At 41.5% G+C, this 23,572-nt stretch overlaps 3 protein-coding genes across 7 annotated transcripts; 2 read left to right on the top strand and 1 right to left on the bottom strand.

Moving 5' to 3' along the window:
• Positions 1–16: 16 nt before the first annotated feature.
• LOC128890852 (uncharacterized) lies at positions 17–9,026 on the top strand. Of its 5 annotated transcripts, none has more exons than XM_054149753.1 (4): positions 44–151; positions 2,736–2,990; positions 5,826–6,706; positions 7,675–9,025. In XM_054149753.1, the coding sequence occupies exons 3-4, from the start codon at positions 5,830–5,832 to the stop codon at positions 8,229–8,231; spliced, it is 1,434 nt and encodes a 477-aa protein (XP_054005728.1). In that variant the 5' UTR covers positions 44–151; positions 2,736–2,990; positions 5,826–5,829; the 3' UTR covers positions 8,232–9,025. The 5 variants fall into 5 exon arrangements, with proteins under 5 accessions (XP_054005730.1, XP_054005728.1, XP_054005727.1 ...); XM_054149752.1 differs by having other exon boundaries at positions 54–151; positions 2,601–2,990; XM_054149754.1 differs by lacking the exon at positions 44–151 and adding an exon at positions 1,202–2,038.
• Positions 9,027–10,560: 1,534 nt separating this feature from the next.
• On the bottom strand, positions 10,561–16,206 carry LOC128890849 (haloacid dehalogenase-like hydrolase domain-containing 5). Its single transcript, XM_054149748.1, has 3 exons — positions 15,852–16,206; positions 14,312–15,129; positions 10,561–14,221 (listed from the first exon to the last, which is right to left on the bottom strand). Exons 1-3 carry the CDS (start codon positions 15,906–15,908, stop codon positions 13,909–13,911), a joined length of 1,188 nt encoding a protein of 395 aa, XP_054005723.1. The 5' UTR covers positions 15,909–16,206; the 3' UTR covers positions 10,561–13,908.
• A 627-nt stretch (positions 16,207–16,833) lies between these two features.
• On the top strand, positions 16,834–23,369 carry LOC128891436 (eukaryotic translation initiation factor 2D). The gene is made up of 9 exons (XM_054150914.1): positions 16,834–16,992; positions 17,172–17,559; positions 17,625–17,909; positions 17,981–18,319; positions 18,393–18,538; positions 18,709–18,789; positions 18,859–19,063; positions 19,144–19,312; positions 19,383–23,369. The coding sequence occupies exons 1-9, from the start codon at positions 16,937–16,939 to the stop codon at positions 19,457–19,459; spliced, it is 1,746 nt and encodes a 581-aa protein (XP_054006889.1). The 5' UTR covers positions 16,834–16,936; the 3' UTR covers positions 19,460–23,369.
• Positions 23,370–23,572: the final 203 nt, after the last annotated feature.

Genomic DNA, 23,572 nt, shown 5'->3' with positions numbered 1-23,572 from the left:
TTGCACGACTATGGCCGATGCCATCGGGAGGACGAGGAGAAGCGCAGTAACCCCTCCTATTGTCTTCTTCCATCGCGTCATCGTTTCCAATCCTCCGCGACTCGAATTGGAGACCTTTGATCACCAGGACCAGCCAGTGAAATCTTATCGGGTATGCAATTTTGCTTTCGTTACGCGAGTCCTTGGAGTTTCTTGCCACAGTACTAAAAAAGAAACAAAGTAAATAGTCCTATTCGACTGTACGAAGTTTGCAAACGAAGCGTTACATCAAAGCAGCATTCTTACGATTAGAGGAAATGAAAGTTTCATGGTGAATCGGTAGAATCCTCGCGGCACAGAACCGTGCTAGTGCTTATGCCAGGCGTATCTCGATGTTTACATCACCTTGGGTTACAGATCTACATACGTTACAACTTGGTAATGTCCTCGAGTCAACTCGAGAACTTCCTGCAAGACGCCAAACAATTGTATATCATCTAGCTCGAGTATATCGTATCAAAGAATGAACGAAAATTCAATCGCGAACTTAGCCAAAGGGAACACGATCGTAATTACCATAGCGAAACTCTATTTTTTCCATTTTCTTGTTTACAGCGTTTCCAGGCTGAATTACAAGTCAAGCTTTCCGGCCCATATCTGATATCGCAAACGAAGGCGAAGTTACGTTTATACGGGACGGTCGGCATAATTCGACACCGTATTACAGTCGTGCACGTTGTTCATGGAAATTGAGGAACCAAGATGGGATATCTCGAACGTGTCTCTACGAATAAAAAATTTGTCTAGTCTTCTATGAACAATTCATGCGCACTGCCGTCTGATCTACTATTTTCCTATTTTCTTTACCGCGCTGTTAATGTCGTTAGCCTAAGTAAAGCTTATAAATAACCTCGGCGAATAACGAATGATTAAATTCGTGTCGCAGGTGAAACGAATCGCTAACAATGTCATCGCTGCGAGCTACGGCTCTTTGGAAAGGCAACGCAAACAAAATGTTTAAACTACCGTTCGATTCACTCTTGTTACTCCAACGGAAATCGCGCGATGACCATCGTATCGCGGTTACGTTATGCCCGATCTATGGAAGATCGGTGTCGGAACTAAACGCGTCGACCCACATATGTACCTATCTGTTTAAATCGACGTTACTCTTCGAAGCTTGGTGGACACTTGCGATACGAACTTTTCGCGACGCGAAAAGAGAAACTTCCTGCCGCGCGGCAACGCGAAGACGAAGCCTTCTTATCGGACGACAAGGCGATGGAATGAATTACGTGTAATAATTATAATGATACCGTAGACGCGAAAGATAATATTATAGTTACTATACGTCAGTTAGGTTTCTAGTTCACACGTTCATTGTCAAACTGAAAATTGGAATTTCGCGTGGTGGGCAGAATTTTTTTATTTCTGCTCACCTTCGTTTATGCCTTAATGCAATCAATGATTTACTTATTGTCCTCGAAATAAGTTAATATATTATTTATATACTTTTATTATTATGTACATAGGATTTATGTACGCTAAATATCTATCACGCGATATCGCGTGATTGGCAATGAACGTGTTGAAAGAAATACTAGGAGCCAGAGCCGTCTTATTCTATAGACGATCGAGAATTATGAGATAGACTCAGCACGTTTTTCTATTAGCCATCGATCTAGAAGTGGAAAGGTTAATTTCCATCAGCGCGAGAGAACCTCTTGCTCCTTGTTATTCCATCTTCCACGGTGTGTAGTTATTCGTGTTGCTCGAGTGACTCATTCACGGTCGAACGACCGCGGAAAAAGTGATTTACAGGACGGAATCGAGCTAGAGATTGATTATTAAGCTTTCTCTGGTGAATGAACGCGTAAGACGTTCGCGTTGGCCCTCGTGATTTTACGAACATTTTTGGTATTCCACCTAAAAATGAAAATTGTGATTAATAAAAAGGGTCAGATTGGATTAGAATACATTGAGTGATAAACCCACGTACGGTGACTGTCTTTGAAACGGCGTGAAACACTGGCTATCTTCTTGTGCTTCTTGCATCAAGGTAATCGGGTCATAACCGATTAACAGTATCGTCGCCTCTCTTTGTCGTATCGTAAGAATTCTACGATTGCCTGGAAAGGTTCATTATACAATGAACGTATTAGCTTTACTCATAAATTACTTCCGGTGTGTTCACTTAAAATTCAAATACATTACTATTACAATAAATCTTGATCAATTTTATAATCATCATCGTTGATTATCACGTATAGCAGGCAAATTATTGGGCTGTCTGGAAAGTCCATGCCGATTTTTAGTAGGCGGTACAGGTCTGAATATATCGGAATGGCTGAAAACAAATAATATGTGTACATTCCTTAACAGGTGGAAAGATTGTGGAACAAAATGGTACATATATGATTCGATAAATATACATGAAAATTCAAATATGCCTTTGAATTTTTCTTAAAAATAGGCACGAACTTTCCGGGCAACCCAATAGAAATTGTTATCTACAGCGGAAATTGTGACTCGATGTATAAAAGCTTAGGTAGAGTGAACATTACGAATGGATCGCGTTGCTTGTTTACGTTGGTCGAATAAAATGTTGCCCATTTCCGAAGGGAACATCGCGATCCACTGCTGCTTTGGGACGATCCAGGTCTGTTTAAGGAACGATTCGAGAAGAATGTGTCGCCATCGGTCCCCCGAGACCGTCGAACGAAGAACGTTGACGTTAGCCAAGCGATTTCGTACAGGTAGCACGCCACGGAAACCGGCTCGACGATCCAGAGGAAGGGAGCAGCCAAAGCGAACGCCTTTCCCATCATCCGTGGATCTTCAGTATTCCTGGTTCCAGTCGGACCGATGGACGGTCTTCGCTTGCGTATCGTTCGTTCGCATCGTGCAAATCGGTCAACCAGCGAATGTTGAACAGCGATTAAAGCGTGGGAAGTTGAACGATCGTGGTGGTGGACACGGTGCTGCGAAAACTCGCCGAAGATCGAGCCGGAGTGAGTAAAGCTGAACTCTTCTTCGAAACTGACCTGCGATTGAAAATGGATTCGTAATTAACACGACGTGTCAAACTTGTATCGTGATTCTTAACGGCGCTAGTAAAAGTAATTTTCTTTCTCGAGTTACTGGAATTATCGCTTGTGATATTCATGCTTGGTAACTCCGCACTGCCATTCGAGCCAGTAAATTGTTTTTAAAACATTAAATACCATTCGAAGGATACCCTGTAGAGGACTCGATCGGCGATTAAGTAGGCGACGACAATTCGATTTACGGTCTAGGTCGACTTCAGTTTTTCCTCGACATTGGTCTATCATTAAACGGGGCAACGATCCACGGACGGTGTTCGGTAATTACTCCGAAGAGTCTTTGCCTCTTTTAACGCCTCGTTCCTATGAGCGATCTCAGGGAGATCGTCTCACGAATAAAGATCGCTATCCTCGAGTTGAGGTCGTATCCACGTACTTGTGAGCGGGGGTGTACAATGAAGCATGGATACAGGTAAACCGTCGTTACATTCGCGATAAAATTTCGCCTAAGTTCGGTCGATCGGCGAACGGAAGGGGTTTTTCGAATTTCGGCCGATCGTTGAATCCGTAATGGATTAACGGTTTTTTAGAAAGTCCCGACGCGGCGGTTCGACGAGCTATTCGTGAAACTTTTACCGAGAACGGATAAGTTTTCGTATCCGGAACGGGGATGGACGTTGACGAGCGTTCGAGTCACCGATCAAGATCGTCCCAACGATTAGGATTCTGGGTTGTTGGCTTTCATTTTTTGGCAAATTAGCGAAACGAGATATGTATTAATGCCGATGGTCGAGATTTCCGTGTCGCTTCTGCGGGCAAAAATTAAAAGAATGTTCCATCGGTGACCCTGAACTATCATCGAAGAGCACCGTGCACGTGGTCTGAGTTTTAAACGGAGCCACTCTCTCCGGACGACTTTTTCCTGCGTTTCGGAGCGAACGCTTCCCATACATTTCTCCTCGATGATTCGTCGTTTCGCGTTTTCCGCTCGATTATACTCGCTCTTTCTATATTAAAGTGTAACAACGGATTTCGAACGACGTCATCACGCGAGAGTGTCGGCTATATTTCTGTTAATATTTATATATTTGTACAAAATTTTATATAGGTCAAATCTACACCTAAAACACTAATACGCATTTACCTAACAAGAGGTCCACTCTCCTTCATTAGCAATTATAGCTTGGCACCGTCTCGGCATATGCTCTCTACTAATTTTACGGCGTAACTCACTGGTAACGACCTCCGTATCTTTCGAATACGATGAACAAGTGTTTTTATTTTGATGATACGCCTTCCTCTAAGTTTATACTTCATCGTGGACCGCACATTTTCTATTGGGTTTATATCAGGGGACTGCGACGGCCAAGGTACTACGGTAATAGCGTTTTCCTCTTTCCATCTAGTACAGACGCGACTTCGATGTTAGAGTTTTATAGTCATTGCCTTCTTCCAATATCCACTGGTCTTTGGCTTGATTGAACCAACGTTTCAATCATTCGTTGTGCATTCAGATTGTCCGTGAAAATGCATAAAGTCAGCTTCAAACCGTTTCGCATATATGGCACTCATTTTACAAAGCTCTGTTCTGTACAATGTCTCAAACAAAACTGATCGATGTTCGAGCAACGCGTAATAGAGGAGTCTGTATTTGTTTATATTCTTACTCTCTCGCCCTCGTTCGATGTCAGGTTTCGTAGATATTGCTGACACGCTCTTGTAAGAGACAGATTGTACGCATGGATGTTTACACATATACGAATATATCCATTCCCTCTTCGAACGTAAATCCGGCACTGCCTCCAGAATTTTCGATAAGAATTTGTAAAGCATCGCATTCTTAGATTGAAATCAGTATATTCCCAAGGGTTTCGAAAATGATCCAGAGGCTCGAGTCGTTAGATATTCCGCGAGATTACGAGAAGAAAAGGATTGCACGTCCAGGAAGCAACGTCTTCGCTGTGATGCGGTCGCCGAAGGCGTTTCCGTGTAGTGTAACTGCGTTTACCTTGACCGAAGAAAGTGTTACGCGTGTCTTTAACCTACGCCACTCGGTTCATGAATGCACGACACTATTTATTGCTCATCGAGTTCGGAGGAACTTTCTTTTATTCCTCGTAACTTCTAATGGCCCTTCGAAAGTGGTCGATATTCGGCAATTTTGATCACGTACATCCTACAATGGCTCCTTCGAGATTTTAATTAGCGCGGTACAAACCGTATGTATTTTGTGCTGCTTTAATTCTCGAGGGTTTAATTTGATTCTCCAAGGTCACCTTAATTTTCCTCCTTCGCCGATTCCCTCGCTGAAAGAAAGAGTTGCAGTGCGACCTTGGAAGGACGTAATCTCCTACGATTCCCTCTTTTCTACAAGTGTAACGATGCACCTGCGCCGTGCTGTATTATTATTTTTTTTAATGGAATTACACCTTCGTCTCACGTACTTAAATATTACTTATCGTTGGTGTCCTAACCGGTGACGATGTATGTAAGTGGAACGACGCGAGAAAATGCTACCAACCGGCTCCTCTTGCTCGAGAGTCGTTCTAATTACGAAGATAAACTGAAATTCTCAATTAGCGACGTCCATTCTCGTTTCGCGTGAAATCCCGTGTCGGATTTTTCTCAGTTGGTAGCCTTCTGTGACTTACGACGAACAAAATAAATCATTCCCAATCGTACACAAGCGGCTCCGGTGTTTGGTGTCGTTGTCTGTATCTGCGCCTGTGTCTGTGTCTGTGTCCACGCTCTTGCGTTACGGACTGTATTAATTACAAGAATATTTTTGATCAATGATTCCAGGAACATGAACGCGTCAACGGTCCTCCTGGTTCTCGCGGTAGGCGTAGCAAACGCTCAATTGAACTTTGACGGTAATCCTCTGACGGAGAACACCGAGTACACCGCCGAGGAGTCGCAGCTCTCTCGAAGAACCGCGAGGCGGGAGGAAACCGCAGCGAACGCGACGAATGGTGTCGCGGAACGTTCCCAGAATTTCCATCTGGGGTTCGAGGCCGAGACAAGTGCGTCTTGGAATGTCGAGACGAAAAGTAAACCCGTGAACGATCTGTCCATCGACGAGGAAGATGTAGAACGACATAGTTCCTTCGCCGTTAAACCAGATGCCGTTCAAACGGGTCGACACTTGACCACGAGTCCCTACGTTCACGGAACAAACTCTATCAATCCATCCGAGCTGGCGTTGAGCACGTTTCTGAACTCGAAAACGCCAGAGGAGTCCCGGCAATCGTTGGACGATTACCTCCAGATCAGAGAATCGCCACAAAGCGTTGGCGATCAAGCCACCTCGAGTACGGGCCAGCAACAGCCTGCATCCCTGACGGGCCAACAATCGTTGACCTTGTCGTCGCCGGTCAATCAACATCTGACCGCGCAGCTTATGCAACAACGAGAAATGCTGCAAACTTTCCCTGTTAATCACAGACAGCAATTCAACGAACAGGTTTACAATGCGAATACGCAAGATCCACGCTCACCTGTGCCCAACACCGTGGGTACACCGCTGGCGCAGCAGGCGTTTACGTCTTACGCGCAGCCTGGGATACAGAGCAGAAACGATCTCTTTTATCCTGCCGGATGGCATCATCGCGTGAGAAGAATACGTGGGAGACCGCTCCCCTACGCTCAGTCCAGGGGGGGATTCTACAATGGGCCTGTTCCAGGTGAGACGATGCTCGGAATGTGCCTCCCTGTTTACAAAAGGATTCTTAACCCTTAAATCCCCTAAGTTTCAATCAATTTTCTGCAGATTATTTATTAAATATCGGCTCGGTTTGCAGCACGAACTTATGAGATGACCTAATATTTGGCTGCATGTATGTTACCGTTGCGTAATGTTCTTTAGAACAAAAGTTAAAGAAAATAAACGTCAGCTATAACAATTATTTGATATCTTCTTAAATTTAATTTGGAAAATCAGGCTTCGAAGGGTTAACGAACCGTGCTCGTTAACGACGGAGTTATGAGTAGTGATTAAAAGTTGCGTCACTCGTGGAGAGGTGACTCGATTAGAATCTTGAAGCGATGCCAACTAATTAGGGGGATTCTCTTGGTACAACGTTGCGCTGAACTTCTTAAGATGATCCAAAGAGCCAATTGAATTCTGAAAGCATGATTGGATCAGCAATTTTTTAAAAGGACTATACTTATTGAAAATACTTAGTAGGTAGGAACTTGGTTAACCAATTATCGTCCAAAGTTATTGGTTATTCCAGTTTGGAAAAATCCGTGATACTCGTAACAGAACATAATAGTGTTGGGGCCCCGGGGCGCAACGTGGACCATCTATACCTTAGAGCCGCGACATCTCTGTCGTCCTAAGGATCAGTTACCTGTGCCAATAAAGCAATAACTGCTGTTTCGGTCTACGACCTCACAAGACTGTCACTGGAAGAAATCTTGTGAGGTCGTAAACCGAAACAGTAGTTATTGGTTTATTGGCCCAGGTAACTGATCCGTACGCCCTGAACGAAAAGTCTAGCTCTGTCCTTGTCTAAAAAGATGTCAGATTACTAATTGCGGTGGACTTAAGTTGTAAAGGTCGATGTCCGACCGACTTTACGACCTCACAAGATCCCTACCAGCGACAGTACTTATCGTCTCATCTTTGGTCTCCTTAACGTCCTTCCAGGTCCTTTCAAGCCGAAGGCTCCCGTGGAGGTGATCTACACGAAACCACCGGGTTTCGGTCGCGGTCCTCCGGTCCTCGGCAACCCTCCAGTGCCGTACGAGGACGCCAGCGCCTGGTTCCCTGAAGCTGACCATCCGCCACCTGCGAAAGACGTTTATTACTCCCAGCTGTATGCTCAGTCCTACGACCCGTACTACTACAACTACATAGCGAAAACGGGCAAGGTGAAGCCTCACCTGTACGGAAAGCTGGGTAAGTATCACGAAGACGAAGGCGGCGACGGGATCTGGGGAGAGCTGTACCGTGGCTTCAAGAAGCACGGCCTGAAGAACATGATGACGCCGACGTTTCTTCTGGGGATGACGCTGCCGGTGGTCACTCTGATGCTCACGGCGCTCGTGCAGAAGAGATCGTTCGCTAGATCGGACTCCGGTGAATTCTCGCGAGAGGAGACGATTCAGGAGTACCTGGAACAGCTGCAGAGAGCCATAGAGTGCTACGAGAAGAAGAGAAGGAAGAGGGACGCGAACGCGGACGAGTGCTGGAAATTTAATTAACGCTTAACTTAATAATTTATTGAATAGCAGGTCGGAGCAGGCACTTGTATCGTTCTCGGTGCAAGTCGCTACGACCTTTCAGGTAGGGGGTTGTGAATGTCGAAGTGAATCTTGGACAAAACGTTCAAGAGTTTACGGGGAGTCTTGTATATAATGCGTGTAATATAATAATAATAGTAATAACGGTACGAAGCGACTCGTCTGAGAGAGTTAACGTGACAAACGAATCGTCGCGGGTCAATTACCTACGACCCTGTTCACGTCCACGTGCTCGTGAGTGAACGGTTCCATGGAATGCGGGTTTAATTATGGACGATATCAATGCAACACGACTCGACTTTCCTTTATGCAACTTTTACTTTTGTACCCGTAGTAGATGGCGAACTGGACTGGTAGCAACGGTCCGACTTTCGTCTGTCATTTCTTCTTCAGTTAGGCGTGCATCAAAAATTGGTAATCAAGGGATACTTTCTCCGTACCAGGAGCTCTTCTCTGGAACCTCTATCGGTCCGTCAGTTTTAGAAGGGGCACAAATCTGTAGGATTTAGTGAAATAAAGCAATCGTTTCTTGCAGCATTCTCTGTTCTCATTACCCACGCTTCATTGGGTCATTCCACGCCAAATCGATCGCTTGTTTTGGTCGATGTCTCGGATTTTCTTCCAAATGAGATATACATATTGTAGTTTACGTGAAATTAGGGGCAGTTTAAGTCATTATTTTGCTCGTTTCGAAACCGTTTGAGAAATACAAGCTCAAATATTGCGACACATTTTTCACAATAATGGGCAAAAATCGCAATATTTGAAGGGTTGTATTTCTCAAACGGTTTCGAAACGAGCAAAATAATGACTTAAACTGCCCTTAATTTCACGTAAACTACAATATGTATATCTCATTTGGAAGAAAATCCGAGACATCGACCAAAACAAGCGATCGATTTGGCGTAGGATGACTCCGTTTCATTTCATTCATTTATGAGGGTCCTGACATCCCTAATAGGAATGCCAATAATTTGTTGTGTTATAGTACACCTATAGCTCGGGTACCTCGGGATCGCTAAACCCGTACTGTAGCTACAATCAAACGTACCTACAGCCCCTGAGGGAATTACCTACACCTGCCGATAAGTTTACGTGGAAATGGTTTGAGCCGGCGACTGACTTGCAACAGAACGCTGTAATGTAACTGCTCGGCACGAATTTTACGGTTCGACAGCAACGTTACATTACAAGGTCCTTTTTGGAATCACGAATGCTCGCTTCGAACTCTCGGCTGAATTCTCTCTCGATGCTTACCTACTCGGTTCAGTGAAAAGTAGACGATCAAAGAGGTTCGTGGAAAAACCGACAGACCAGTGGAGCACGGTGGAGCGCGAACCGAGCCCAAGAACGGCTCGGTTCGTCGCTCGCTAGCCCGCCAAACTAAGCGAATGCTCGCGTTACATTACAATGTTCTGTGGCAAGTCATTCGCCGGCTTTACATGACTCTTCTTTCTGGCGATGACGATCAGGCGTGGAACGATAACTAAATTTTATCGTACAGGCCATTTTTCGCGGTGCACGAGAAGAATGAGATTCTCCAGCGAACAGCGATCTTCGGCCTAGATTTCGTGCGATTAGGACGAGCGCTGAATTCCAAATTAGAAACGACATCCGCGATTCGCTGCACTACGAGGCGTGCATCATGACACAGAAATGGATAACCGGTTGAAGGTTTGATTAACAATTCGAAAACCTGTTCGGTATACCGCTACCATTATGCGCGTCGTGCAACGCGTTTATTTTTCTCTAGATCTTCGGGTGCGATTATAGAAACGGAATTCCCTTGGCGCGCTGAGGTAATTCAGGTACGCGATGTTGATCATCAATGGCGACGATAAGGTCAATCACGATAACCTGGTCATTAATGAACAGTCGTGAATTAAGCGCGATGGTTAACACCGAACGAGATGCCGGCCCTTTTTGCTCGATAGCGACAGATGGTTTCTAAGTTTCAAATAATTCCTCTATCGAAATATTGATTTAAATAGGGGATTAAAAACGAGGTCGAGTCTTGTTCATCCCGTGGAGAAACCGGTTTCCTCGGAAACAACTTGCACTCCAGACACGGGAAGGATTCCTTGTCAGATTCCCCTTTCATCGGTAATCGAGCATCTCTGATTACGCTTCGTTAATCATCGACTACTTTCTGTCACATATGTATCCGTATGGTGACAGAAAACACTTTGCGCTCTAAAGATACAAACATAGAAAAGTACAGATTAAATCACTATTCCAAATATAAATAATTGCAACTGATTATCAAACATGAAGCAACGAACCCATCGTCTCGACTTGAAATAATAAATTTATTCCTCGCGTACGCCGACGAACCGATTATAATTGAATTATTTAATCGAACGATTGACGGCTTAATTCGCGGGTCATGAGACCCAGACGTTGCGCATACGTTCCACCGTAACAAGGGGCAATTATTAGTATCAACTGAACCTCTCGTGGGCCATTAAAAACTCTAATGTAACGTCTGTTAATCGCGTATTTTTTCTTCCGCTGGCGGATTTCACGCTGGAACAGGAACGAAGAAAGCGCGATAAACCCCGTTCAACGTAAATAAACACTTTCAACCGTGCGTTCCACTACGAATCGCGTTCTACATACATCATCCGTTGTCAGTTGCAATAACATCGCAGCAACATTAACGAAAAATATATAGTGTATTTCGTTGCTTTTATGCTCTGCAAATACAACTTGTCGAGATACATTTGAAATAGGCAAGGGAAGTCGAGAAATTGGAAATACTTTCAGGATTTCAAGAACGCAATAAAAGACTCCTGGTGTCGAAGACGTGTTAAACTCGACGTCAGTTCATTTAATGAAAAAAAAAAAAAGAATACAAAAAAAAAAAGAATAAATCACAGCTCGTAAAACGATGCTCCACTTTCCTTTTAAATTTATTCCTCTTAGTCTAGTTAAAAGTTAGCGATCGATGCTTGTTTTCAGGAGCGGCGTATACAGGAAATTACTAGATTGTCCCAAAAGTTTCTTTCGTGAGTTCCATTCAATTATTTTCTGTGACGGCGTTTATATAAATAGACAATCCAATTCCTTAGACATTGATGCTGTAACAGTAATGAATCAAAATGAATCATACACAGTTCAGTAATGTAACATAAAACATAAAATATTGTGTATATATTAATTATTAATAAAACGAAAGAAACTTTTGGGACAACCCAATATTTCGTGCTCCGTTTAAGCAGACTGGGTAGAATCAGAATTTGGAAAACGAATTTGCCAAAGGAAGTAATAAAATATGAAAACGAACAACGCCTTTGTCGTGTCCTGTGGCTTTCATAGAGGACGCAGGTGAAGGGACGAAGTATCGAATGAACGAACGGTGCGATTTACTAAAATAGATTCTAATTTTGCTCCATAAAAGTCACAGGTGTTCTACGAATAAAACTCCTACAAAATAATCTCTCGTAGCTAAAAAACAAAGTAATATACATATATATATATGTGTGTGTGTGAGCGTGTATGTATATGTATATAACATTACGTATTGCTTTCAATTTTGCAACACTTTATGTATACATAAGTAACTGCGTATAATTGCCCTTTGCTATCTACGGCATCGCTAGTTTCTCAGGGGCGCTTTTCTTTACAATGTTACGCTAGTGCCGTGATTCTGATTCGAGAAACGGTTCCCTTACCAATGACGTTCAATTACGGTCGAGTAACTCTTTGACACGGTTCCCGGTAAAAGCTGCCTTTAAGGAAATTGATTTCGGAATTTGCCAACGTCGTATCGGGCTCAATTTGTCGTTCGAGGCCATCTCTACATCCTGCACCATCACGCTACATCTTATCTGTAAGCAAACGTTCGTTCGAATCGAGCTTTACTTAGAAGTTCTAAGTTAGAACGCAATGTTGGAATCGACGCAGAGCCGAATTAAGACATTGGATTTAACGAATACAGTGGTCGTTCGCCAAATGGAAGGTCTCCAGACTTTAACGCTGAAAAGTATAAATAAATGATTCGATTAAAAAAGAAACGCTATACTGTACATGCTCCCAGTACCTGTAACCCAGAAGTCTACAAAGTCTTAATCCGGCGCTGAATAAACGTAGCATTTACTGTTTGTTTTTTTTTTCTACTTTAATTACTAGAATGGAACGTCACGCTCAATAAGGAACTAGGATGCTTGAACAAATCTGTGCGTACATTTGCCGATGCGCACGAACACTCGATAACTCCGTGCCTACGAGCAGCTACGAGTCCAATGAATTTGATCGGTTAAGAGTTTGTGGCCGATGGCCAACGATCCACGACACGTTGCAGATTTTTAATATCTTCTTAATATATGATAACCACAAAGATCACGAGGGTGGCAAATCGTCGAATCACTTTTCTAGGACGCAACTTGTACCTGGAAGCCTCAAACAATGGCACTAAGTCGCTAAAGTTGGAACAAGTAATGATTTGATTATTACTCGGATAGTCAGTCTTCGTCTCGGTGGAAGTTTTGATAATTTTCTGTGTACATTTATGGCTATGGCGTGCTTAACCTTGACGCCTGGCTCTACCGAGTACAATGTGCGCGTTCAATGTTTATTATAGCTCTCGATGCATTGCGAGAACAGTTTGTAATTAAATTACTTTCTCGCGAGATTATTTCTTTCTGTCCTTCGAATTCTTTTTATATGATTATTGGCACAAAGAAAGCTTCTGCAGCCGACCTTTTCAGACTGACGAGAATCGTGTGATCGCTAGTAGCGGCGAAACTGTTCCGTGGGACTAGAGATTTAGTATACAAAGCGGCATCCAGTGGTAAATACTAAACGATGAATTTTACATAAAGCGCTAACAGAGTGCCGAGTGTATCGCTACATAATTACAGTTTACATCAACTGAATAACAAAAACACTTTTTTTCTTTTTTAAAGCTATCTCCTTCTTAGCTGATCTACGAAATGTGCATGAATTAGGTTTCTGTACAATTAGGACGTTTTATGAAAAGAATCGGTATCTATCACATCGCGGATACAAGTTACGGTTACCATTGAAATGTAATGAAATCATTTATGCGCATATTTCGAATGAGTTGTTCAAATTCAATAATATAATTAGCTATAACGCAGGAAAAATCGAATTGAATATTATCTATACACACATATATGTATATACACATATAGACATAAATATGTATATGCCTATATGTTTGTGTGTGTGTGTGTTCACATATGTACACATCATCTCTGAATATTTTTCTAAATACAATGATCATAATATAAATTATAGAAACTTCAAATATATATAAAAATCTGAATATATGAAAGACCATTTTCATTTTATATTATGTCTCCGGTGTATGTGATTCCTGCACTGTTCGGAGTATCATCGATTCGCTTATGTTTAATTAATTGGTGCGACGCGCGACGTTATAATGGACATAACTTCGTTTAGTAAAAGAGCTGATAAAAGTGTCAAAAATGATTTAAAACGAAGCGAAATAAATAGCGTGCCTGTGTAAATTGTTTCTTTTCGATTAAGAAAAATTAGCGCAATACTTGTATCAGCGAACATCTAATTTCCTATCATTTTTTTGTTTTTGTTTCTTAATCGATATTAGAATGTGAACACTCCAAGGCTAAAAGTACATTCTGTGTATATCGGTTCAGTCGAATTTTTCTTCCTTAAACGCGAGATTGATAGCTTCGCCGACGTCTTTTACCACGAATGCAGGCTTGCATAGACCATCTTCGATTGGCAAGAAATCTCTAGGACAGTGTTCCGCTATAAAATCCGAATCTCGTCGATGGACTCCAGTTTCGACTAAAATACTGATACAAGCTTTCGCGCTAGGCGGCTCTATATCTCTGCCAAGCAATTTCTGCAGTTTTTGAGGCTTCAATGCTTCGTCTTTTGAGCAATACGACAAATACTTGTCATACAAATTTGCACCAAAAATGTCTGTGTTGATGTTATCCCTGAAAAATATACAGAAATGTTAGCGTTCGTTTTACTTTCTTTGCTGCATTTAAAACTTCGTTTTTTATTATGTTCGTAAGATTAATTACCCGATAGCGTATATCGTATCGACGTTATGATCTATTCCAATACTTTTAGCATGCTCACGGAGCACATGATTCGCGTGATAGTATGTGATTTGACTAGGTTTTCCGATTAAAGCGGTATACGTCAAGTCTTTTCCTGTAATTTTCTTATATAGAGCTTCTAGACAGACTAAGAAAGCACCGTGGCCGTATCTAGGGATCGGTGCTTCCGACACCCATAGTAAATCCATATTACATGCCAAGACTGGAATGTGAGGATAAGGAATATCGTTGGACAAACCAGCTGGCACCCCGTTAGTCATCAGTAAATCTACCATCAATTGCAACGGTGTTTCCCAAGAAATTGGTTCGCTAAATAGTACGATACCCTCGATCTTCGGAAAATTCGGATCTATCGGTCCGCATTGCGGATTTCGCTTTTTCATATTTACATAGTCCAGGGATGGGTAGTTTTTTACTAAATCTTCTATAACTACAGTTTTCTGGAAACCCAGTTCCTGAGCAATTTCTCTAATCGGACCTTGCCCGGATATCAGCACTTGTTTATTGGTAAATTGTTGGAACAATCTCAATGGTGAATGAGCCATCACAACCTGAGATTCCTTTATTTCGAATCCTATCCATTTGGACAAATCTGCAGCCTTCTGACTGCGTAAAGCATTTCCACTGTTGGTAACAAACACAGTTGGTACTCGAAATTTGCCATCTTTTCCTTGAAGGCGTTTGAAAGACTCAGGTACCGGTGGCAATACTTTCTTGCCACGCACTATTACTCCATCAATGTCAAAGAGCAAACCAAATTTTGGCTTGGAGCTTAGATGCTGAAAATAATGAAATTGTTAGTGTATAACTCGGAAAATTGAATTAACAATCAATTTTATTTTGTCATTAAAATATTTTCAAATATTTATTATTACAAGTATGTATATATGTTAAAAGTTTGTTTATCAGTTTTTGGAGTTATGCAGTTACTTCATATTTTTGGAGCACGACATTGAAACAGCCACAGGGACCTTGAAGCAGGATATAAAAATATCATTGCTATGTTGACTATGCTATGCGGTATATTTTTATACCAGCACTTGAACAAATATCACATAAACTTTGCATCATTCGTCTTCTTCAATTTCGTAATTAATTTTGCGTTAGAAAAAAATGTGTAAAATACATGTTCGATATTTCGAAGAAAAAATTTACGCGCCAAATTGATCGATGATTCATTAACAAATGACTGACTGCCATTTCGAATCTTGAATGAATTCTCTCTTGGAGGAAAACTCGTCGATCTACGACGAGAAAGTTGGCAAAAAATTGTATTTTTTAGTAACACGGAATGACAATGGAGATCTAAAAATATCTAACGATTAGATACGAATATTAATCCCTTTAATTCCTATAAATTTGTTGACAAGCCCGTACCAATTCGACGAAAGTAGGTCAACTGATTAGTGTCATAAACAAAAGAAGACATGCATGACGGGTCCACCTTAAAGTCCATAAACCAGAATCGAGCATAACAATGATGGCACATAATATAACTCACTCTGACACTCGCGAACCTTGCGATGTCCGGTCGTAATAATATCTTCATAATTGCCATTATGGCAGTTACAGGAGCGTACGAGGATTCAGTAACTTTATCTTAAAAATATACCCTACGTTCAAAGGCTACTTCTCACTGATTGATTATGCATAATGTTACGCTTTGAGGTTATAGTGACCTACAGATCGCACAGTACACTCGATCGTATTTTTCCCACGTGCCGTAAGAGGACACAGTATACGTCATATGATATCACTACATGCATTGCTGTCGCATATCGTACGTGCTATATCTAAACAAATTGCTTTTGTTTGGACTTGAAGGCCTTTTAACAGCCAGTACCGTAACTATACACGAAACCCAAGACCCCAAGAGAAACGACCAACCGTCTACGTGCGAATAAATTCGCATTTGAACGATGTTCGACTGGAATTAATTCGACTTTGTCCTTCAGCTACCAACTGTAAGGTTGGCAGTGTTTAAATGTATTTTTCACATTAGGTTTATCTAACGCGGATAAATGCCGCGCGAGGGAAAAGTAATCAAACGTTCGTCTTTGAACTTAAAAATTTAAAGCACATCGAGGGGTACTGATAAACGTCGAGTGCACTCAGAAATGCCATGCTCATTGAGCCGCTCATTGAGCGAATTTTAGTATCAGTGGCGCCATCGGTGGGGAAACGCCCAAGTTTGTAGCGAAAATAATAGCCACTGTTACTGCTAGATGGCGCTTCGTCTAGAACCAGTCGGTACTTAATGCCGCATTAAATAAATATTGAGATAAATGTTTAAACTATATATTGAAATATTATATTGTAGTGTTATGAAGCAAATAGTATTAATTTATGAAAATTAAGTAATAATTGTTTAAAGTATATCGGTGGCGTTATCTTATAGAAATAGTTGAAACTAGCTTCGCTACAAACTTGGCCATTTTCCCACCGATGGCGCCACTACGACTAAAATAATTCGTCATCTAGCGTCAAGAATAGAAACTAATCGCAAAGCAGACACTGCAGCTGGACTTTTCGTTGAGGATTTGTTTTACAACGAATAAGTTTGTTTCGATTATTCGTGAAGCTAAGATGTTTATCAAACCGTTTAAAGTTAAATCAAATAATCAACTGAAAGGAACGGAAAGGTTGGTACGATCTAGTCTCGCGTAAAACGTCATGGAAAATATTGTTTTACATGTCAGATTATCCTCTTCGCGGCTTTTCCAAATGTGTATTCAAAGCGCGAATTAATATTCGAGATTATTCGTTAAACGAACGAAGAGTACACGAATGTATCTTGTATTCTTTTGTTGGTGTTCATTAGGAAGAAATTATGCCAAGAAATTTTAGCGGCGTACCCAATGCTAACAGACGAAGAAACGCAACAGTTAGTTCCCAAAAAGGAGGCAATAAGTGTCATGAAAATCATAACTTATGGAGGGCAGTTGGGCAAAGTGTACTGTGCTGCAAAAATACCTGTGTTTTTCCAACTTGACTCTTTGCATTCTGCGTTATTGCCAACCATATATACCTTATGGCATCATCCAAACTTGTTAAGAGTTTTCACAACACGTCTTCCAGTTGTATCCAAATTAGCAAGTGGTGCTGATTTGATGTTGCCTGGAGTAGTTGTCAAAGAACCTGTTACATTATATTCCTTTGGCAAATTACCAAAAGGTACTCCTGTTTCGATAGATACAGAAGATAATAAGGTATGCATTCGTTGTTTATGTAATTTGGTATACAAAGATGTAAGTATATCCTTTTCTTTAAATAGGCAGCTGTTGCTGTTGGTCTCACTGCACGTTCTAGCGAAGATATGTATATGTCTGGAGGTCATGGGAAATGTGTAGAAATTTTACATGTAATAGGCGATATGCTTTGTCAACTGGGAAAACCACCTGTCAGACCAAATTTAGGACCATTAGATATGGAATCGAATAATGATAAATTAGAAAGTACAGAGCAAGTCAATGAAAACATTGATAAGCCAGTTGCAGATGCCATGAATGATTTAGAAATTTGTGATAATAGCACCCTAGAAACAGAATGTCCTTGCGAGGTAATTTACAATATAATTTATACAGATTCGTAAAACAGTTACCTTTAAACTGGTATTAATATTCTCCACAGGAAAATACGGATGTAACTAGAATAGACGAGACCGAAGAGATGGAAAGTGTGGTCGCGGAACAGCCAGAAATAGTCGTAGATCCTGTACAAGAAATGGATAATTTGTTAGAATATTGCTTTTTAAAAGCGTGTAAAAAGTCTGTGAAGTCTAGCGATTTACCAATGCTGGTATCAAATTTTTCTAAAAATCACTTGTTAGCGGCTTGTCCACCCGATAGAAATATAGACATAAAAAGGTCTCGTTATAAAAAGTTATCCGTATTCTTAGCGGAAATGAAAGCAAAGGGTGTTATCAACACTTCTGTTACGAAAGGCGTCGAAAGTTTGCTATCGATTAAGGTAATACTCGTAGTTTTTATCTAACAGGAACGCGTTACTCTAGATAGAAATATTAATAGATTCTTTGTTACAGTTCGATCACCCTCTTCTAAAAGAGTTGGTTATTTTAGAAGAACCAGCACCGCCGTCGGAACCGGTTGTTTCGAACACTGCAGTTGTCTCAGAGTGTTACAGAGTGACTGCAGACGTTGTGCCAGTGTTATCGAAATTCAGATACGAGTGAGTATGCGATACCACGCTCGGGTGACATCTTTTTACCGCGATACAATCATTGCAGAGAGAATGATTTTCTGTGCAGAGCAGAAGTCTACAACTGTTACATCATATACCATTATGCTCTATTATATGATACGTATTATGTACATTTTACTCCCATACGATGATTGCAGAAAAGGGGACGTAATGAAAAGAGCTGAGATCAGAAAATGTTTTACTGAATACGTGAAAGCGGAGAATCTACAAGACGGAAAGTACGCCATGCTTCGTAGACGTTCGGATCCATATTCTCGCGTAATCGTTTAACCTTATTTGTTTTCTAGGATGTTGAAATTAAATCCGCAACTCGCAGGTATTATGAAGACCAAAGCGGATCAGGAGACTATTACGATGGAGGACGGAATAAATAAATTTATAGGACGCATGACGCATATGCACGAAGTTACGTTAGCGGGGAATAAATTATTGCACACGGGCAAACTGGAACCCATCGATATGAGGGTTACTGTTCGATCCGGAGGCAAGAAGGTACGATGATCGATTCCGAAACTTGAATTTAAAAAAAAAATGTACGAATAATATATAATTTGATAAATTCGACACCAAAGGTAACGCTAGTGAATAACTTGGAAACCTTCGGTATAAATTCCAAGGAGTTCAGTAAGGAGTGCCAAATTATCGGCGCGAGTGCAACGATTACCGACGAACCTGGAAAGAAAACTCCTAGCGTTCTCGTTCAAGGAAACCAGATTTTATACGTGTATAAATTACTTACCGGTAAGCAATGAATTCCTATGCCACACAAATGTATATATATTTCACCTAAACGAGTATATTTTTTTTCCAGAAAAATACCAAATTAAAAAGACTTACATAAGAGGCTTAGAATTTGCTCCAAAGAAGCAAGGATCTCAGAAAAAATAAAGCATCACGCCTCGAGCACGTCTCGCGCTTGTATTTTGACTCACGAATAAATGGACTCTCAGTGAAATAAATAATTGTTATTTACTCGTGGCTTACCCTTTACCGTTTCCCCAAAATGCGCCGAGGTCCGTCGAGGACCTGGGTTTACTTTTCGGTTAGATTTAAATTCGGCGAAAGGTGGTACGAGCGTAAATGGGTAGAAACGCTCAGCTCGGAAGAGATTCGACGATCAAAGTTTGTTAATATAATTTATTGTATATCGAGGTTTCAACATGGAAAAGTACAAATATTGCAATATAGGGCCCGCGAGCTCTCCTCGGGTGGGAGGGAGGGAGGGAGGGAAGGGAGGAGGGTACAATTTCACAGGAAGGAGAGACAACGCATGTCAAGATATCTCGAGACTTTTTTGTTTTTCGTTTGTTTGTTTCATCTGACAGGAATGCGCTCGCTACAATTTCGAAACCGAGGGTACACGAGGTATTACAGATATTGAATGTATATTCCTCTGTTCGTTCTTTGTTTTTTTTTTTTCTTTTTTTTGTTCTTCTTTCGTTTGCCTGACGATGGGGAAAATGTCGAAGATCGACGAACGATCCGTCGAGATTTCACTTGAGTAAAGGAAGGTTCCCTCCTCTCCACGGCCCCCGCATATATTTAATACTCGTTTTGTTCTTTTTCTCTGCTACGGACACGCACGTGCGCGTCGCGTCGCAAATCAATGCGAGTACGCGCGACCCGCACTTGCGTGTCGTCGCAGTTATTACTTTTTTTTTTTTCTTTTTTTAATCATCGTCATCATTTTCATCATCATCATCATCACCATCATCATCATCGTCGTCGTCGTTATCATCTTCGCTTTCTGTTCCTTAACTAAACAGGCTGCCCCTGCAGTCGTGATCGCTCGACTTTGATATCCTACCCATCGCGCGATTCGTCGAACGAAGAAAACGACGCGCACGAAGGGTACCTGAACCGTTCCGACGCGAAAGGTTTAGGTACTCGTTTCCCCCGATATCTCGAGCATGTCTGACAAACACCAATCTCCTCGTTTGGCTCGACGTAATCTGTGGGCGGATATGACTCGACAATCCGCGGATCCGACGACACCCGCGCCACGGGGCGCGTTCGCGAATTCGCGGAATTGCTTCATTATATTATAATTAAATTTCTTTTTTTTTTCCTTTTTTTCTTTTTTTTTTTTTTTTTTTTTTAATATATTCCTTAGCGTCTGCTTTTCTGAAAACATCGACATCTCGTTCAACAGTCCTATGTCGTTTTCGTCGACGAATCGCGACGACGAACACAGTCGGACACGCGCGTCTACGAAAGCACCCTCAGTTTCATCTGATCCCTCCCCTCCCCACCCCCCCTCCCCGTACCCCAATTGCTCCTCCCCCGCACCCTTAAAATAAAGAATTCGCCGTATTATCGCCACACGATCGTTATATCTCGACAGACAAGCGCGCCACGGCTGCATCGGAGCGCCTCTATCTCACTCTCTCCATCTCTCGCTATATTCTAAATCGTATCTTTTCGTTTCTGTTTTCATTTTCTTCTTTTTTTTTTCTTTTCATTTTTTTTTCCCCCTCGCTTTTGGGAACATATATTCGCGCCTGCCGTTGTTGCCTGTCCATCATCCGGTTGTTTCATACACGACCGTAAAAGCGTCGCCCGCGATCGTCGCCGAACGTATATTTATTCGTCGTCATGTGTCGTCGTTCTTCGCAAAAAAAAAAGAAAAAAAAAAAAAAAAGATTTGATCGCCGAAATGTGTTTCGTTTACCGTCATATCGCCCAATTCCGCAACGTCACCTCGTTCTTTGCACTCGTATATCGGTCGACCTCTCGATTAGTTCACGTTTTCTCGATTCATTCTCTCATTCGTTTTACTCTCGCTACCCACGAATCTACTCGCTCTCCTCTCGTACACTCGGCTCATTCTCTCCTACTTCCGGTTAATTTATTACTTATTTTTTTTTTTCGCCTTCGGAATTTTCATAATTTTTTTTTTTTTGTTTCTTTATCTTTCTTTTATGCAACACATAATGCGACTAGGTAGTACAGGTTAATTAATAATTAATATCGTTAGTTATACAATAATAACGTATGACTAGACAATGCAAGATAATAATTATATCGTAAATAGTAATAATCATGGATCGCAATTTATATCAACAATTGTGATGGCGCGCACGTGTTCTCGAGAATGTTGTTGCTGTTGTTGTTGTTGTTGTTGTTGTTGTTGTTCTTGTAGTTTCAAATTTTTCGTTTTGGTTTTTTTAAAATTATCGTTATGTGTGTGCCTCTGTGTGCGTGAATGGTCACCCCTTTCTACCCCTCGTGTATGCATGTTTGTAACTCGTTGCGCGTGACTGTGAGACCCGACGCCGACGTCGATCAGAGTCTCTTTTTGTTACGTCGTGCGTTTCTCCGTCGTTTCTTATTTGTTTTTTTTTTTTTCTTTCTTTGTCGAGGCTAAAACGCGCGAGAGTATGCCTTAATTTGTATGCGCGTGCTGCGTATGTGTATGTGTCGCACCCGGGTGCGTGGGCGCAGAAAGAGTCATCGGCAAGATTCGCGACGCATTCTCTCGATTCGTTGCATCGAAATCGCGAACACGCGTTTCGACGGACGATTATTTCCTAACGTTCACGAAACATTTTTCGGGCAACGACGAGTAATGCTTCCGCGAAATCAACGTGAACGAAACGTTCCTATGTTGTTTAATGCGTGTAATAGCAACGAGAAGATTGTGTTCCCTTCCGTTAGCTCGTTTTGTTCGATTGATCTCTATTTAGTTCGAGTCGAACCTCGAGTATGGAGCACGTTGTACGATACTATAATTATAATACGATGTCACAATTTCGAAACGAACGCGGAATGTGGGGATGTGAGAAATTTCCAAACGTAGCGATTACCGTTCCACGAGTTGTTACGATATCGATGTATTTCGAGGTTTTCCTTGGAACTAACAAGACGGAATTCGCGTATGTATGCGTGTGGATGTATGTATGAACGTGTAGATGGACATGTGTCTACGTGTGTGCATGTAGAGGAAGCTTCTTGCTCTGAACTACATATTAAATCGGTATCCCGATTAACCTCTTAAAAAGCACGCCCATATATGGTATATATATGTGTATATATATATATATATATTTAATTGTTGTTGCACAACAATAGCCGTCGCGGTGTTTACGGGATGCTCGAAAATTTCACGTGAGAAATACATGCGTTCGTAATGTAATATAATGTAATACAATATAATGTAATATAATATAATATAATATAATATAATATAATATAAGATAAGATAATGTAATGTAATAATATAATGTAATATAATGTGTATATAGATATATCTAACTTCCACATAATACTTCAATGGATCCCCTATCTGTACTTGCATAAATAATACGCGTAAGTAATTAATAATTCATGCGATAAGTAGACAGTAATACGGATAAATGACGATAATTAAATAGAGATACACGTATATAGGTTTAGATTTAATCCGCGTTGCGCGCCTAAGACGTAAACAAAACCCGTGCCCCGATTGAGGGTACCCGAAGAAAGTATAACATACGCGAAACTACTCGAGAAAGAAATTAGCATTTCGACTCCATTCCGGGGAGCGCTAGTCGTTTGAGATTCTACTCTTTAAGAGGTTAAGTAATCTGCTGGCGCGACGTTTCCCACAGAATCGATCGATCGCTGGATCGACGCGTCGACGAACGGTTGCCGTGACGCGCCGACGGGCGATGGATCGACGATAACAGTGATTACACGGTATCCTTCGCGGCGATGGCTCCCCGCGAAATTGGCTCCTCGTTGAACAATTTCGTCAGGGGCTTGATGACCAGAGGTGCTCTAGCTAAAGGTCTAACGTTACGGTGAAAAAAAAAGAGAATTGTTTCTCCCTCGGCTATCGTTCACAAAAGCTCGAAAAGAAATGAACTTCCTCTTTGGTTTCTGGTTTTCGTCTTCGCCCTTGATCCCTCGTCTCTGTGTACCGCGATCGAAGCGCCAAAGATCAATGATCGCAACGAACGCGTTACACCGTGTCGTCGATAATCGTGTGACTCTTTCGATACTAACGAGATAAATAGAAAG

Source organism: Hylaeus anthracinus, unplaced genomic scaffold (genome assembly GCF_026225885.1).
Source record: "Hylaeus anthracinus isolate JK02 unplaced genomic scaffold, UHH_iyHylAnth1.0_haploid 12001, whole genome shotgun sequence".
Lineage (NCBI taxonomy): Eukaryota > Metazoa > Arthropoda > Insecta > Hymenoptera > Colletidae > Hylaeus > Hylaeus anthracinus.
Note: the sequence above shows the minus strand (reverse complement) of the source record. Positions and strands in the feature narration are given on the sequence as shown.

Bases quoted from the DNA above. Each gene is read 5' to 3' on its own strand.
- LOC128890852 (XM_054149751.1), top strand. From the start codon at position 3,389: ATGAGCGATCTCAGGGAGATCGTCTCACGAATAAAGATCGCTATCCTC. The intron at 3,496-5,825 runs GTAAACCGTCGT...CAATGATTCCAG, and splicing joins ACAATGAAGCATGGATACAG to GAACATGAACGCGTCAACGG. The intron at 6,707-7,674 runs GTGAGACGATGC...ACGTCCTTCCAG, and splicing joins CTACAATGGGCCTGTTCCAG to GTCCTTTCAAGCCGAAGGCT.
- LOC128890849 (XM_054149748.1), bottom strand. From the start codon at position 15,908: ATGGCAATTATGAAGATATTATTACGACCGGACATCGCAAGGTTCGCG. The intron at 15,130-15,851 runs GTGAGTTATATT...CATTATTTTCAG, and splicing joins CAAGGTTCGCGAGTGTCAGA to CATCTAAGCTCCAAGCCAAA. The intron at 14,222-14,311 runs GTAATTAATCTT...TATATTTTTCAG, and splicing joins GATACGATATACGCTATCGG to GGATAACATCAACACAGACA.
- LOC128891436 (XM_054150914.1), top strand. From the start codon at position 16,937: ATGTTTATCAAACCGTTTAAAGTTAAATCAAATAATCAACTGAAAGGA. The intron at 16,993-17,171 runs GTTGGTACGATC...GGTGTTCATTAG, and splicing joins CAACTGAAAGGAACGGAAAG to GAAGAAATTATGCCAAGAAA. The intron at 18,320-18,392 runs GTAATACTCGTA...TCTTTGTTACAG, and splicing joins AAAGTTTGCTATCGATTAAG to TTCGATCACCCTCTTCTAAA.